Below are 17,239 nucleotides of genomic sequence, written 5' to 3' on the forward strand. Positions count from 1 at the left end.
GAGAGAGAGAGAGAGAGAGAGAGAGAGAGAGGAAAAAAGGAAGGAAGGAAGGGAGGGAGGGTGGGAGGAAAAGAAAAAGAGAAGAAAGAAAAATTAGCTAGTCAACAAAGAATGAGAATAAATAGAAAGTATGGTTGGGGGCAGATATCTGGTTTGTGGAGTAAATGAGAAGCAAGGTAGTCACAACTTATGAAGAATGCTCTCTAAACAAGTTGGCTCTAAAGGGAATGGAAAAAGAAATATTTGAGAGGCTTAAATTCTAGGAGCTTTACCATGAATGATTTTTTTTTTCATGGAGGAGAAGCTCCTTGAATTTACCACTTTCATTCTTCTTTGCTCAACCGACCTCCCTTAATTCTACCTCCTTCTTCCTAGAATACAAGGCCAATTTGCAAGCAGTTAAAACCACCATTGTCAGCCCAAGTTTCCCTTTTATTATTCAGTTTAGTGAGATCTCCCCAATTTAGAACGTGGGCTCATTTGACTTTTCTTTTTCCCTCCAGAGTTGGAGACCAAATCTGCATCCAAGAATGCTGTAGTAATAGAGGATATCTCTGAAGATTTATCACAGGAGACTATAGTAGAAAAACTCGCAGAGAATGGTCTATGGAACTCCAGAATGGGAGGATTATGGAAGTGGAATGACAGGATATTGAGACTGCAACATCTTCAGCAGAGTCAGCACCAAAGAAAAGTTACACATAAGAAGACTCCCACTGGTCAAAGAGGCTTTAGATTTGGGTCTATTCTTTTTCCAAAACCAAGAGTTATCACAGAAGAGCCCCACAGCAAATGCCAAACACATGAGGAAATTTTCACAGATAATTTAGATTTAAATACAGATACCCATTTGGGGAAGAAAAATTGCAAGGATACAGAAGGCAGCAAAGCTGTAAGGCCTACTTCAGAGCTCACTTTACGGAAAAAACCCAATAATAAAGAAAAACCCTATAAATGTAGTACATGTGAAAAGGCCTTTCGTTATAGGTCATTACTCATTCAACATCAGAGAACTCACACTAAAGAAAAACCTTATGAATGTAATGAATGTGGGAAAATGTTCAGCCAGCCTTCATATCTTAGTCAACATAAAAAAATTCACACTGGAGAAAAACCCTATAAATGTAATGAATGTGGAAAGACCTTTATTGCTTCTTCATCACTTATGGTACATCAGAGAATTCATACTAAGGAGAAACCTTATCAATGCAATGTCTGTGGAAAATCTTTTAGCCAGTGTGCCCGCCTTAATCAGCACCAGAGAATTCAAACTGGAGAGAAGTCTTATAAGTGTAGTGAATGTGGGAAAGCTTTTAGTGATAAATCAAAACTTGCACGACATCAAGAAACTCACAATGGAGAGAAACCCTACAAATGTAATGATTGTGGGAAAGCCTTTAGGAATAAGTCATATCTTAGTGTACATCAGAAGACCCATACTGAAGAGAAACCATATAAATGCAATGAATGTGGAAAATCCTTCAAGAATACCACAATTTTTAATGTTCATCAGAGAATTCATACTGGAGAGAAACCCTTTAGATGTAATGAATGTGGAAAAGCCTATAGAAGTAATTCAAGCCTTATTGTACATATAAGAACTCATACTGGGGAAAAACCCTATGAATGTAATGAATGTGGGAAAGCATTCAATCGTATAGCAAATTTCACGGAACATCAGCGAATTCACACAGGAGAAAAACCCTATAAATGTCATGAATGTGGGAAAGCATTCATTAATTATTCATGCCTTACTGTACACCACAGAATGCATACAGGAGAGAAACCTTATAAATGTAATGAATGTGGAAAGGCCTTCATGCGTTCTTCATCTCTAATTATACATCAACGAATTCATACTGAAGAGAAACCTTATCTATGTAACGAATGTGGGGAATCTTTCAGAATAAAATCACACTTAACTGTACATCAAAGGATTCATACTGGAGAGAAACCATATAAATGTACTGACTGTGAGAGGGCATTCACCAAAATGGTAAATCTCAAGGAGCATCAGAAAATTCATACTGGAGTGAAACCCTATAAGTGCTGTGATTGTGGAAAGTCCTTCAGGACTAAGTCATACCTTATTGTACATCAAAGGACCCATACTGGAGAAAAACCATATAAATGTAATGAATGTGAGAAAGCTTTCACTAATACATCACAGCTTACTGTGCATCAAAGAAGGCATACTGGAGAAAAACCCTATAAATGTAACGAATGTGGGAAAGTTTTCACAAGTAACTCAGGATTTAATACCCATCAGAGAACACATACTGGAGAGAAACCATTTAAATGTAATGACTGTGGGAAAGCATTTAGCCAGATGGTACATGTCACAGAACATCAGAAAATCCATAGTGGAGAGAAACCCTATAAATGTGATGTCTGTGGAAAAGCCTTCAGGAGGGGCTCATACCTTACAGTGCATTGGAGAACACATACTGGAGAAAAACCCTATACATGTAAGGAATGTGGAAAAGGCTGTATTACTCTATCACAGCTAACTCTACATCAGAGAATTCATACTGGGGAGAAGCCCTATAAATGTGATGAATGTGGAAAAGCCTTCAGAACTAACTCAGACTTTACTGTACACCTGCGAATGCATACTGGAGAAAAGCCCTATAAATGTAATGAATGTGGAAAAGCCTTCAGGAGTAGCTCAAGCCTTACTGTACATCAAAAAATACATAAGAGAGAAACTCAGTTAATGTAGAGAATAATAAATCATTTATCCAGATGTCTACTCCACAAGAAAAAGCATAAGCTTTTATATTTCATGTATATTTAATGAATGTGGGAAGATTTTCAGAAGCAATTTGCCAGAAAATACACTATGAACATATGTATGTGGAAAACCATTTAGTCATATTAAATCTTAGAAGTTCTAAGAAAACTCATGATAGAGTGAAGTAACAGACAAATGAAAAACCTTCATCCAGATTTTGTACTTTATTCATTTAACAAATTATTTTCAATGAATTGCCTGCATATTTTTTGTCTACTTTTCTATTGATTTGCATATCTTATAAATCTGGAGTTGCTGTTTATATATTTTAGAGATTAATCTTTTATCATGTGTGTTGCAGATGTTTTTCTTAATCTAGCATTTGCCTTTATACTTTTTTATATAGTAAAAAGAGTCACTTTTTTAATTTTTATTTTTTGTAGTATAATATACCTTTCATTTTTTTAACTTTTGATATACTCTTTTAGTTAAAAGAGTCTCCTTAATTCCTAGGTTATATATAGTCTAAATTTGTTTCTAAGATTTTGAAAATTTTATTTTTTACGTTGACATCTTTAACACATCTGGACTGGAGGGCTGTTGATAGAAAAGTAACTCCAAATGATCATTAACCTGTGAAAATATTATGAATCTAAATAGTACTCAGGGAAATGCAAATTAAAACATCCAATGAGATATCACTTTCACTTCATGAAGTTGGCAAAATTAAGAGATCTTTTGCTAGTGGGGTTTGGGAAACCATGTACTCTTACCAAAAGCTTATATCAACTTATATTTCCACCAGCAGTCCAGAAATACACATTTAATGTTTTAAATAAAACTTTAAAAATGCTTTGACCCAGAAGTCTCACTTTTGGGAATCTGTCCTACATGATTAATAGCTTCAATGCATAAGAATACATAGAAATAAGGATGCTTGTTGAAGTGTTGTTTGTAGCGGCAAAGAAGAAACCCAATTGGAGACAAAATGAATGGCCATTAACAGGTGAATGGTTGGATGAATTTTGATATACCCTGATATATGGAATAGCATGAGAGTAATTTTTTAAATAAATTATATCTACACTAATTGACTTCAAGGTTTTTCCACAATTTTTGATAAATAATTGCTTTATTAGAGAGAGTATATAGTATATGTGCAATATTTCATTTTTTGTTAAATGACTACACCCATTTATGTATTTATGTGTATATGTGATTAGATGAGCACAGAAACAAGTATGGAAGAATATACACCATACAGTTAATATTGGTTAACTTGAAGGGAGGAGAAAAGAAGTAGGGAGATAAGTAGGGGGAAAGACTGGGAAAAAAGAAAAATGTAAGTGCAGCATGTATGGTATAAAACTATATGTAAAACTACGTATTTGTGTGAACTTTTGAGAACCATGAATGAAAATAGTCTCCAAAACGTTAATGATGGTTGTTTCAGAGTTGGTGGAGTATCAAATTCTTTTTTTGTTTCTTTGACTTTTCTGCATTTTTTCTATACTTTTAAGTTTTTCTTTCTAATAAACATGTGGCATTTACATAAACAGGAAAAACCTAATTTATTAGACACCTGTTATATGCCAGGAATCACCCTAGGCACTGGATATACATTGGTGGGGGAAGGGTGGCCATGGATCTAAGAACATGGGAATTAGTTTTGATGCTCCCGCTATTCCAAAGAAGTTACCCAGCACCTTGACTCCCCCAACCCTCTGTTTCATTTGGAAGAGGTAATAGAAATTTTATATAGATGGAAAACGTGCCCAAGAATATCTAGACTTGTATTCAGGCTATAGAGAAGAAGACCGCAAGCCTCAGAAGTTCCACTTTCAACATGGCGCAAAAGTAAAGGTCATGGTGGTAAAAAGTTCTGTGTATAGCCTCACAGAAGATTGAAGTATAGAGAGGGGAAATAGCCAAGGATTCCCAAGTCCACGATGAAAGCTTGGAAGTTCTGGAATACTAAGAGAGTCCTGGAATCAGTGTGGGAATCCAGAGACTGTGGACCTGTTACCCAGAAAGCTCTAACAGATGTTGGACCTGATACCCAAAAAGGACAAGGCATGATGAGCTATGCTTCAGTGGAGACTGAAGGAAAGAAAGTCGAATACCCCTCTTACAATGTATACAACAGGCAAATATCTATTTAATATTGGGAAGGGGATATTGGATGAATGATATGAGCTATCTCCCATTATAAATGAATAATTTGACATTGTAGTTGAAATGACCATTTTTCGTTGAATTTTAATAGTGAACTTAATTATTACGAAGAGACTCGTCTCCTTTGGATACAACATACCACTCTCTGATCAGAAAGTTTTAGGGTTAGACCTTGAAAGACTATCCTTAAAAAAACCCTGCTGTGGTTACAAAATAGTCACAGGGATGTAAAGTACAGTATAGAAAATATAGTCAATGATACTGTTACAGCTATGCATCATGTCAGGTGGGTACTATATTTATTGGGATCACCCACTGACTTATATAAATGTCTAACCTCTATGCTGTACACCTGAAACATAATATTGAATGTCAACTGTAATTGAAAAATTTAAAAAAATTTAAACCGCACTGTCAAACAATTGACGATGCCAACTCTATTGGCTACTCCTTTCTACCTCCTAACTCTCACCACACCTAAACCCTGCCTCCTATCCCTGTCTCAGAGCCAGGCATTTCAAAAAGAGAAGCATGGTCGGGCCGGCAGAGTAGCAGGTTGGTTAGAAGTTGGCTTGGGATGCCAGCTCTGAGCAGCAGGGACCCGGTTCGGATTCCACATGTGGGCCAGTGACACTGCGACCTCTACAGCTAAGATGATGAACAACAGCTTGACCTGGAGCTGGGCTGCTGTGAGTCCCGGCAATGGTGTAGGCTGCAGTGGAGCTGCAGTGGGCTGCTGTAAAAAGCTACCATGAGTGGCTGGCAGCTGGTGTGAGCGGCCGGCAGCCGGAATGAGCTGCCAGGACCTGCCTGGAGCAGCCGTCCAGGGCCCGGTGACTGATCTGCCTCACCCAGGAAGAGCGCAATGATAATACCAACATGGGCCAGTGTAGCGACGTCCTCCACAACTAGACTGAAGAACAAAAGGACAGCAACTTGTCTGTTCCCCTTCCCCAATTCCCCAATGCTGTTCCCCTCTCCCAATTCCCCAATAAAATCTTAAAAATATATATATATTTATATATATATATATGTATATATATATATATCTCCAGTCTATGAGCATGCTACACCTTTTATATTTATATTATACATCTTATAATTTCAGCAATTTTTGTGTTTTTCCAGTGTAGAAGTTTTGAACATTTTTGTTAGGTAGTCCTATGTATTTGACATTTTTAGATGTTATTATAAATACTATTTTCATTTTGTGATTTTTGATTATATAGTATTACAGTATACATAACAACATTAAATTTATATGTATAGCATAATATGTAATAGATTTTTAAACTGATCTTATATCCAGTAAGCTTGCAAAATTCACTTCTTAATTATAATTTGCTCATTCTTTTGGACTTTCTCTGTACACATTTGCAATAAAATCTTTTTACTTCTTTCTAATCTTTATACCATTTTTTAAAACTTTATTATGCTGGCTAGGACCTTCATGTGTAGTGATTAGGACATCTTTGCCTTTTTCCCTGAGTCTAAAGGAAAACTTTAAAACATTTTACCATTTGGTATGACATGAGGTATAAATTTGTTTATAGATAATCTCTATCAGATCAATGAAATTCCCCTCGAATCTTAGTTTGCTGAGATTTTTTTTTCATGGACAGGTGTTGAATTTCATCAAATATTTCACAACTATTCAGGTGACTATGGTTTTTTTCTTATTCTGTTAATGTGGTTGATTATATAGATAGATTTAATTTTTAAAATTGTGATAAAATGCACATAACAAAAGTTACCATCTTACCATTTTTAAGTGTACAGTTTAGTGTTATGAAGTACATTTATATTGTTATGGAACCATTACCACCATCCATATCCAAAACTCTTCTTTCTAAGCTGAAACTCAATACCCATTAAATAATAACTCCCCATTTACCCCTCCCCTGACCCCCTGGAAATACCATTCTACTCTCTGTCTCTATGAGTTTGACTACTTCAGTTACCTCATATAAATATGTATTCATTGGGACTGGAATAATGTCCCCAAAGTTCATCTGTATGGATTGGTTTTTTAATGTTAAGGCAAACTTGTATCCCTGGAATAGATTCCATTTGCTCATTATATATTATCTTTTTAATATATTGTTGAATTAGATTTTCAAACTTTTCTATAGGATTTTATGTCTGTGTCCATATTGTTTCTTTCCTAAAATGTAGTAGCTTTGTCAAGGGTTAGTATTAGAATAATGCTGGGCTCATAAATCAAATTGAGAATTACTTCCGTTTTTTGTCCTCTGGAAGTGTTTGTGTAAGATTGGTATTACTGGTATTAGTATTATGTTTTTCATAAATGGTTTCTGTAAAAATCACCAGTAAAGCCATCTGAGCCAGGAATTTTCTTTGTAGAAAGTTTTAAATTATATATTTCAGTACTTTGATAGACATAAAACTATCAAGATTTTCTATTCTCGTGAGAAGAAAGTATTTTTCAGAAGCTGCATGACGTGATATTGCAAAAAAATTAATGCAGGAGATCTGAAAATTTAGCTATATTAAGACTTTGTTATTGACTGAATTGTGTTTTCCCCACATTCACATGTTGAAGCCCTAATTCCCAGGACCCCAAAATGTGAGTGTTTGGTGTAATAGTCAAGTCTCTGAAAATAAATTAAATTTGGGGCTACTTCGCTCCTGGTTTTACATATCTACGCCTCACCCCATGGCTTGCTAATTGTCTCTCTGACCCCTTCAGCATCACTGCAGGGGAGAAAGGATAAATAAGGGCACAGGGAAAGTCTACAAGGTCAGGAGTGTCATCAGCAGGGATCGTACTCTCTGGGACATTGGTGGAATTTTTTTTTAATTCCCTATGCTCTATTTTACATCCCCATGACAATTTTGTAACTACCCATTTGTACTTCTTATTCCCTTCACCTTTTTCACCAGGCCCCCCAACCCCTCTCCTATCTATCATCCCGATAAATCTAGAATCCACCTGACACCATACATAGTTATTACAATATTATTGATTATAATCCTTACACTATACCCTATATCCCCATGACTACTGTGTAACAACCAACCTGTACTTTTTTTTAAAGATTTTATTGGGGAATTGGGGAAGGGGAACAGCCAAGTTGTTGTCCTTCAATCTTAGTTGTGGAGGGCGCAGGTAGCTCAGCTCCAAGTCCAGTCACCATCCGGCCGCAGTTGGCAGCTCGCGGCCACTCAGCTTCAAGGTGCTGCGTTCAATCTTAGTTGCGGGTGGGTATAGCCCACCATCCCATGTGGGAGTTGAACTGGTAACTTAGTTGTTAGGAACACGTGCTCTCACCAGCTGAGCCATCCTGCCACTTGGAAGCTCAGCTCAGATGCAGCTCACTGGTGCATGTGGGAATTGAATCAGCAACCCTGTTGCTCAGAGCTTGCGCTCTTAACCAACTGAGCCACTCAACTGGCCCCCAACTTGTACTTTTTTATTTCTTCCCCTTTTCACGCACCCTATCAACCCATTTCCCATCTGGCAATCATAAAAATGTTCTCTGTATCTATGAGTTTGTTTCTGTTTTGTTTGTTTGTTTTGTTCTTTAGATTCCACGATAAACAAAAATCTTACTGCATCTGTTTTTTGCTATCTGACGTACTCCACTCAGCACAATACCTTCCAGGTCCATCCATGTTGCCACAGATGGCAAGAACCCATTCCTTTCCACGGCCGAGCAATATTCCATTATATATATGAACCATCTCCTCTTTATCCATTCTTCCAACGACAGACACCCAGGCTGCCTCCATATCTTGGCCATTGTAAACAATGCTGCAATGAACATATGGATCCATATGTCTCCTCAAAGTAGTGTTTTGGATTTCATCAAATAAATAGCCAGAAGTGGGATTACTGAGACCTTCTTGGTCTCTTGTTATAACCTTTCTTTACAGTCCATTTTGTCTGGTATAAGTATTGCTATTCCAGCTTTTTTTTTTTTTAAGATTTTATTGGGGAATTGAGGGAGGGGAACAGCATTGGGGAATCAGGTAAGGGAAACAGACAAGTTGCTGTCCTTTTTGTTCTTCAGTCTAGTTGTGGAGGACATCGTTTCACTGGCCCATGTTGGTATTATCATTACATTATGCTCTTTCCGGGTGAGGCAGTCACTCGCCAGCCATTGGACAGCTCATGGCAGCTCACAAAAGCACACACCAGCTGCCAACCGGCTCCACTGCAGCCTATGCCATCGCTGGTGACTCACAGCAGCCCAGCTCCAGATCAAGCTGTTGTTCACCATTTTAGCTGTAGAGGGTGCAGCGTCACTGGCCTTCATGTGGGATTCGAACAGGGGCCCTGCTGCTCAGAGCTGGCACTCCCAAGCCAACTCTTAACCAACGCGCCACTCGGCTGGCCCACTACTCTAGCTTTTTTTGTTTGTTTGTTCCCACTTTCATGAAATATCTCTTTTCATCCCATTACTTTTAGTCTGTGTGTCTTTCAATCTGAAGTGAATTTCATGTAGGCAGCATATGTAAGGGTCTTATTTTCTTATTCTTTCAGCCCTCCTATGTCTTTTGATTGGAGCATTTCATTCATTTACATTTAAAGTAATTGTTGGTAGATATGTAGTAATTGCCATTTTATTCATATTTTTAATTTTTATTTTATTATTTTTTTTCTTAAAGAAGTCCCTCTAACATTTCTTATAATACTGTTTGGTGGTGATGAATTCCTTTAGCTTTTCCTTGCCTGGGAAGCTCTTTATCTGTCGTTCAATTCTAAATAATAGCTTTGCTGGGTAAAGTAACCCTGGTTGTAGGTCCTTGCTTTTTCATCATGTTGAGTATTTTGTGCCAATCCCTTCTGGCCTGCAAAGTTTCTGTTGAGAAATCAACTGATAATCTTATGGGAGCTCCCTTTTAAGGAACTAACTGCTTTTCTCTTGATGCTTTTGTAATTCTTTCTTTGCCTTTAACCTTTGACATTTTAATTATGATGTGTCTTGGTGTGGGATTCTTTGGGTTCATCTTGTTTGGGACTCTCTATGCTTCCTGGGCTTGTATGTCTATTTCCTTCACCAGGTTAGGGAAGTTTTCTGTCACTATTTTTTCAAATAAGTTTTCAATTCCTTGCTCTCTCTCTCTTCTCCTTCTGGTACCCCTATGATATGTATGTTGTTATGCATGATGTCCCAGAGTCCCCTTAAACTATCTTCAAATTTTTGGATTTTTTTTCTTTTTCTGTTCTGTTTGGGTGCTTTCTGCTACCTTATCTTCTAAATAGCTGATTTGACCCTCTGCTTCATCTAATCTAGTGTTGATTCCCTGTAATGTATTATTTTATTATTATTATCATTATTCCTTGGAGTAATTTTATTTATTTTTTATTATCAGTTTCAGGTGTACAAAACAACATAGTGATTATACATTTACACACCTCAAAAGTGATGACCCCAACCAGTCTACTACCCATTTGACATGGTACATAGCTATTACCGTACCATTGACTATATTCCCTATGCTATACTTCACATACTGTGACTAAATATTTTTAAATTATAGTTGACATTTAATATTATTCTATGTTAGTTTCAGGTATACAGAGCAGTGGTAAGGCATTTATATAATTTATGAAGTGACCCCACACCCCAATAAATCTAGTACCTATCTGACACTATATATAGTTTTTACAATATTATTGACTATATTCCCCATACTGTATTTCACATCCCTGTGACTATTTTGTAACTACCAATTTTGCTTCCTAATTTCTTCACCTTTCTCACCCAAAACCCCTTCCTTTCAGCAACCACCAGTTTGTTTTCTGTATCTATGAGCCTATTTCTGGTTTTTTTTTTGTTGTTTATTCTATTCTTTAGATTCCACATATAACTGAGATCATATGGTATTTGTCTTTCTCAGTCTGACTTATTTCACTAAATATAATACCCTATAAGTTCATCAATGTTGTTGCACCCTGTAATGTATTCTTCATTTCAGTTATTGTATTCTTTTCTTTTAAGATTTTTTAATTGGGGAATTGGGGGAGGGGAACAGTGCTGGGGAATCGGGGGAAGGGGAACAGACAAGTTGCTCTCCTTTGTTCTTCAGTCTAGTTGTGGAGGACGTTCCTTCACTGGCCCATGTTGCTAATATCATTGCGCTCTTCCTGGGTGAGGCAGATCGGTCGCCGGCCTCTGGACGGCCCCTCACGGTGGCTCTTGGCAGCTCACACCGGCTGCCAGCCGCTCATGCTGGCTGCTGGCCACACCTGGTAGCTTATGGCAGCCCACTGCAGCAAGGGCTGCAGCCTATGCTGTCGCAGCGACTCACGGCAGCCCAGCTCCAGGTCAAGCTGTTGTTCACCTTAGCTGTAGAGGGCAGTGTCACTGTCCCTCATGTGGGATCCGACTCGGGGCCCTGCTGCTCAGAGCTGGCATCCCAAGCCAGCTCTTAACCAATATGCCACTCGGCCAGTCCCAGTTATTGTATTCTTTATTTTCGACTAGTTCTTTTTTATGTTTTCCATCTCCATTTTTATATTTTCTATCTCTTTGCTGAAGTTCTCCCTGAGATCAATGAGCATCCTTATAAACCAGTGTTTTCAACTCTGCATAGATTGCTTGTCTCTATTTTGTTTAGTTCTTTTTCTGGAGCTCTGTTCTATTCTTTCATTTAAGACATGTTTCTTTGTCGCCCCATTTGACTGCCTCCTTGTGTTTGTTTCTATGTATTAGGTAGGGCTGCTATGTCTCGCAGTCTTAGTAGAGTGGACTTATCTAGTAAGTGTCCTGTGGGCCCAGTGGTACAGTTTTCCTGGTCACCTGAGCCGGGTGCTCCAGGTGTGTGCCTTGTGTTTGTTGTGTGTGCCCTCCTATTGTAGTTGAGCCTTAGTTGCTGTTTGCACATCAGTGAGAGGTATTTACCCTCAGGCTGATTGGTTGTGAAGACTGGCTGTGACTACAGTGGAGGATCTGCTGAGCAGGATTCACTTTAGCAGGACTCTAGTGCCTGTCCAATCTGCCCTTTGGGTGTGTCATTCTCAGAGGTGGCCTGGTGATGTTCTGGCTTGGTCTGAAGCTGGCCAGCAGACATGCCAACCCCAGTGCCTACTGGGAGAGGCCCCACCACAGGCCAAGTTCAGCCACAGCCTGTCCCTGCCTGGATCCACATGGCATGAGCCACAAAGCAATCTGCAGGTGGCTGCCACCTGCACTGGGCTTGGAGATGCCTCAAGAGGCCAAGATGTGAACCAAGGTAAGCTGTCACTAGTGCTGGCCTTAGGGCTGCTCATCAAGAGGTATGGGACATGCTGAAGCCAGATGCTGCTTGTTTGGATTTTGTGAACCTTTGAGAAATTTTAGTAAAGTCTGTAGCAGGAGCAGAGACAGGCCATTTGTATGGAAAAGCCACTGCAAACAGCTTGGGTGTCCTTGAATGTTGGGTGGGGTGGATGTCTCACAGAATCACCAGGGCAGGGCAAACAAATGGTGTTAGCTAAGTTGATGGAGACTCAGATATGGAAAACAAATGCATCTGCATACCAGGAAGAGGGAGGGCTGAACAAAGAAACAATGGATTCTGCCAGCACTTCTGTCTGGAAGAAAGCTGCCCCTCCAGCCTTTGCCCTGAAGCTAGGCAACTCAGTTCCTCCCCATATGTCCCTGGCACCTTTTGAACTGCTGCCCCAGCAGTGGAGCTCAGAGCAAGTGAGTTTTCATCAGCAAGTAAGCCAGTGCATGAGACCTTTAAGAGGAACACCTGGCACTCCAGCAGCCCTCTGTCTCACTAAGCCACAATCCCCACTGTTTTTCACAGCCAGAAATTATAGAGACTTCTCTCCCCAGCACTGGAACCCTGGGCTGGGGAGCCTGGTGTGGTGCTGGGATCCTTCACTTTTCTGGGTGGGGGACCTCAGCAGCCGTGATAGTCCTCCCAATTTTTAATGGTCACACACAGGTGTAGGGCCAGCCCATTCCCCATCTCTGCCCCTCCTACCAGTCTCAAGGTGGCTTCTTCTGTATGTCATTAGTTGTAGGACTTTGGTTCTTCTAGACTTCAGGCAATTCTCATTGAGGTTGTTCTATAGTTTAGTTGTAATTTTGATATGGTAATGAGAGGAGGAAAGCATAGCATTTACCTACTCCACCAGCTTGACAAGAATCCCTTTGATGGAATTTTGAAAGATTCCCTCAGTGCTGAGGATCCCTCTCCTGAATTTTACTTAGCTTTGGTGAGTATATTTTTATTTCAGCTGATTGCTTTTTATTTAATCAACATCTAGGATTCTCTTCTAGAAGACCCGATTAACTCTTTAGGCAACCCTGTGGATAGCACCTAGGAGGACTTTCCCCCCGAGCACACAGATCACGTCTAGACCATGGGAAGAATTCATGCACCTTTGCTTCCAAATTTACACTCCAAAGCTCTGCGGACAGCTTCTTTCAACTTGACCGTGAACAGCTAGCTGGTCAGCCTATCTCTTGCCCCTTAGGTTTTTCCAGCAAAGATATACATCAGGCTACTAAGTCCCCAAACTCCAGGGGACACACATTAAGCTCTCCCACTGCCTGTTGAAAACTCTCTCACTAAGTTTGAACTATGGGGCAAGCAACCTCCTCATCACCCCCTTTCCTCTGTGGATCTCTTTCCAAAGTTTAGAAATCCTCTTCAATCTCTTTGATACTCTCAGTATGGGTGAAAGGCTTAACAATCACCTAACAGTTTCTCAGCCACTCCAATTTTTTTTTGCCAGTTCTGTATGGTGGTGTGCCTCACAATTCACTTTAGGTATCTGGTATCTATTGTCTTAGATTCTTAGCAGAAACTTCCATTTTAACACCATGTTGCACTTAAGCAATGGAAAGAATGGATTGGTGTGAGGGTGGGGGCAGCTGTCTTCTTTGCATAGAAGTGGGTTCACCCAAGGGTCCAGACCTGGCATGCTATTCTAGGATGGTTCTGCCACAGTCATAACTTGTCCACCGTCTTCCATTGTCTCCCCCTCTGTCTCTGTCTGGTCAGCATACCAGGGTCATTCTCAGATGGACTAGAAGGTCCCAATGACCCTTCCCTACACTTTGCCTCCCAGACTGACCTAAGCTCTGGTCGAAGGGAGGACACTTCCTTTTAGAGCACCTCCCCACAACATGGAGGGTGCTGTCCAGGTCTCGGTGCTGAACATCTCTATTCTCTCCGCCTTTGAAGGAAGTATAGCCTCTGCATGCAGCAGCCTCCATGTCCATGTGGCCCAACCTCCAGACCCGGGCCACACAGGCCCAATAATCTGCAGTGATCCTTGGCAGGCTTCCTCATCCCTTACGACCACTGGACCTTTGAACCAGAACGTCCTCAGGAGGCCTGACCTTTTTCTAAGGAGGCCCAAAGAGGGCCAATGCCTTGACCAGAGACTCACAGGATGAGAAAGGGAGGAAATCCCCTGTCCACTTCCTTTGGAACAGGCAGGAATTCACATACTACAGACACTTCACTGCTGGCTCAGACCTGTCCTATGAGTTGTGAGGTGGGGCTGGGCCCGAAGGAGCTCCTCCCATTTTCTAGGGACTCAAACTTTCCCAAAGGCTTCAAGATAATCCCTAAATTCCTTGCATGCACATCTCATGCAGTAAAGATACCTCCTCCTCTAGTCTGAGCAAATCCCAGCTGCATGGACGTTTCATCTCTTGCACCTAAGACCACTGAAAGAGATGCATCCAGGCATCCCTACTGAAGGACAGAACAACTTTGGATCAGGACTTGAGGGTGGAGATGGTAAACTTGTCCTGGAAGTTTTGCAGAATCTGGATGGCAGTTATGCTGGGGAGCACAAAGAAGCTGGGTACAGCTCACAGGAGCAGTGACCAGTTCAGAAAAGATGGGCCAGTAGGAAGCCCGAATGAGCAGTTGGATAGGCACTGGTGGCCACAACTGAGCCTCCACTGAACTCACCAGCTCCCCTCCCCTGGGCTACCCCTGGACCTGCAATTGCAGCAGCCCTGGGACCTCACTCCTCTTAAGGGATCAATGTGGGACCAGAAGAGAGATGAGGTTGTGGTCCAGAAAAACAGGTTTTGAGAGGACATCCCAAAAGATCCTGGAACTGGCCCTTAAGTGGCTGACTTGAAAGGTCCTGACTTAGCAGCTCTGGTAGTTTCCCTGGGCACTTAGCTCCAGCTCCAGCTACTGCCAGGTGGTGCTTCAGTTGGAGACTCTGCCTGGTGTAGACAATAGTGCTCTGCAGGCCAAAGGATGGTTGAACCATCCCAGGATGGTTCATAGGATGGAGTATTGTACTGCCTGCTGAAGCATGTTGCTGGACCCTTAGAGCTTGCACACTTCCTTGTCCAGAAGACCAGCTAGTATGGGAAGAGGCACTTCAGGAGTCCTAAGCAAGAGCCACTGATACCAGTCATATACAGGCTAAGAGGTAATTCAAGTCTTCACCTTCATCTATGCAGATCATGTTCAAGACACATGGGGTACCCAAGAAGGTAAGTTCCTGTGGAAAAACACCTTGCTATGCATTCATCCATTGAAAGATGGTTATTTTAAACGTATGATTTTGTTACATCTTTTTTTTTTTAAAGATTTTATTGGGGAATTGGGGGAGGGGAACAGACAAGTTGCTGTCCTTTTGTTCTTCAGTCTAGTTGTGGAGGACATCGCTTCACTGGCCCATGTTGATATTATCATTGCACTCTTCCCGGATGAGGCAGATCGGTCACTGGCCTCTGGACAGCCGCTCACAGTGGCTCTTAGCAGCTCACACCGGCTGCCGGCCGCCCATGCTGGCTGCCAGTCACACACAGTAGCTTATGGCAGCCCACTGCAGCAGGGGCTGCAGCCTATGCCGTCGCCGGCAACTCATGGCAGCCCGGCTCCAGGTTGAGCTGCTGCTTACCATCTTAGCTGTAGAGGGCAGTGTCACTGGCCCTCATGTGGGATCCGAACCGGGGACCTGCTGCTCAGAGCTGGCGTCCCAAGCCTGCTCTTAACCAACGCGCCACTCGGCCGGCCTGATTTTGTTACATCTTAACATAGACCACATTAATGATACATTTAGCAAATAGTTTAATTTATTTTTATTTTTATTTGTTGCCCACCCCCCAGCTTATTTGTGGTACAATCGAAAAATCACTTAGCAAAGTTTTTAACTGCAATTTTAGTTTTGAATGCTTGACCAATGTTGTTCAGCGATTTCATAGCTGTGAATAATTATAACATTGAAATAAAATTAACATATAGGGGTATTTTCACCACTCTTGTTTCATTTTCCTTGGTTCACAAGAATCTTAAAGTTTGGTTTACAAGAGTCTTAAATGGCATTAAATAAATAAACACTTTATTAAACACTAAGAGTTAGCTTATTTATAAAGAATTATAACCTAATTATCTCTATTTCTTTCAATTTGGCTTTGCCTGGTATAATCATCTCCTTGGCACCGAAAAGTTATCTTGAGATATCTGGAGGCACTTTCCTTTAGGGATAGATGGGCACCTAGTATGGGTAGTCTTGTGTAATTCTGAGAGTGTTCCTTGCATGCAGCAATTTCACTGTGGTCTTGATGTTTCCAGATCCTCGTATGGTAACTACCAACCTTGACACTTGCCAGTGTCTGGTGCTATAGATCAGAAACAACAGGCCAACAAGTGTATTGCATGTGCAGACCTGGCTAAGAGGTTGGAGCCAGGGCCCTCACATGCATTCTTGGTGCCTGTAGACATAAATGGCTTGGCAGACTGCAATGCTGGGTGCTGATTTAAAGTTTGTGATGTAACAAATTTCAACACATTTTAGTAGGTTTGCTTTGAGCAATGTTACAGGCAAAGAAAGCCTGAAAACCTTTCAAATGCATTGAAGGTTAGAGCAAATGGGTAATGTGATGTTGTTGGGAGCCAGGGGTCTCATTGGGAAAAGGGGACATCCAAATATGAAACAAATGAAAACAAGAAAGGGTGCAAAACTACTGGAAGTATTTGTTTGAACTCATGATAGCTTAAAGAAGTATATGTGTGTGTGTATGCATGTACATGTGAATATCTATATAAATCTAAACAAATGTATAGTCTGCATGTACATGTTTACACCTATACAGACTATCTACACAAATAACATGTATGCTTATATGCATGAATATTTGTACATATGTGTGTGCATATATGTGTATGTATTTCCTAGCTCTGTCATCTGTAAGGAAGACAGGCAAAGACACACCTAGTGACTAGATCATGGTCTTTAATAGTAGCCAAGGCTTTTAGATCAAGGTATCAGCAGGGTTGATATCTGGTTGATATCAGCACCCAACAGAGAGGCCTCTTTTCCTGGCTTGCAGACAGCCACCTTCTTTCGGTGTCCTCACATGGCCTTTCCTCTGTGCCTACAAA

At 40.7% G+C, this 17,239-nt stretch overlaps 1 protein-coding gene across 6 annotated transcripts in view; it reads left to right on the forward strand.

Moving 5' to 3' along the window:
- The window catches only part of LOC109382190 (zinc finger protein 624), an 85,710-nt gene that overhangs the window by 32,015 nt on the left and 36,456 nt on the right, over positions 1–17,239 (forward strand). For 5 of the 6 annotated variants that reach the window (XM_019641513.1, XM_019641511.1, XM_019641512.1 and 2 more), the window contains one exon: positions 504–5,518. In XM_019641513.1, the coding sequence (XP_019497058.1) occupies positions 504–2,722 (2,219 nt within the window). In that variant the 3' untranslated portion in view covers positions 2,723–5,518. Of the gene's footprint in view, positions 1–503; positions 5,519–17,239 lie in introns of those variants that run through there. The other variant, XM_019641523.1, reaches the window with a different exon arrangement.

Source organism: Hipposideros armiger, unplaced genomic scaffold, assembly GCF_001890085.2.
Source record: "Hipposideros armiger isolate ML-2016 unplaced genomic scaffold, ASM189008v1 scaffold_61, whole genome shotgun sequence".
Classification (NCBI taxonomy): Eukaryota; Metazoa; Chordata; class Mammalia; order Chiroptera; family Hipposideridae; genus Hipposideros; species Hipposideros armiger.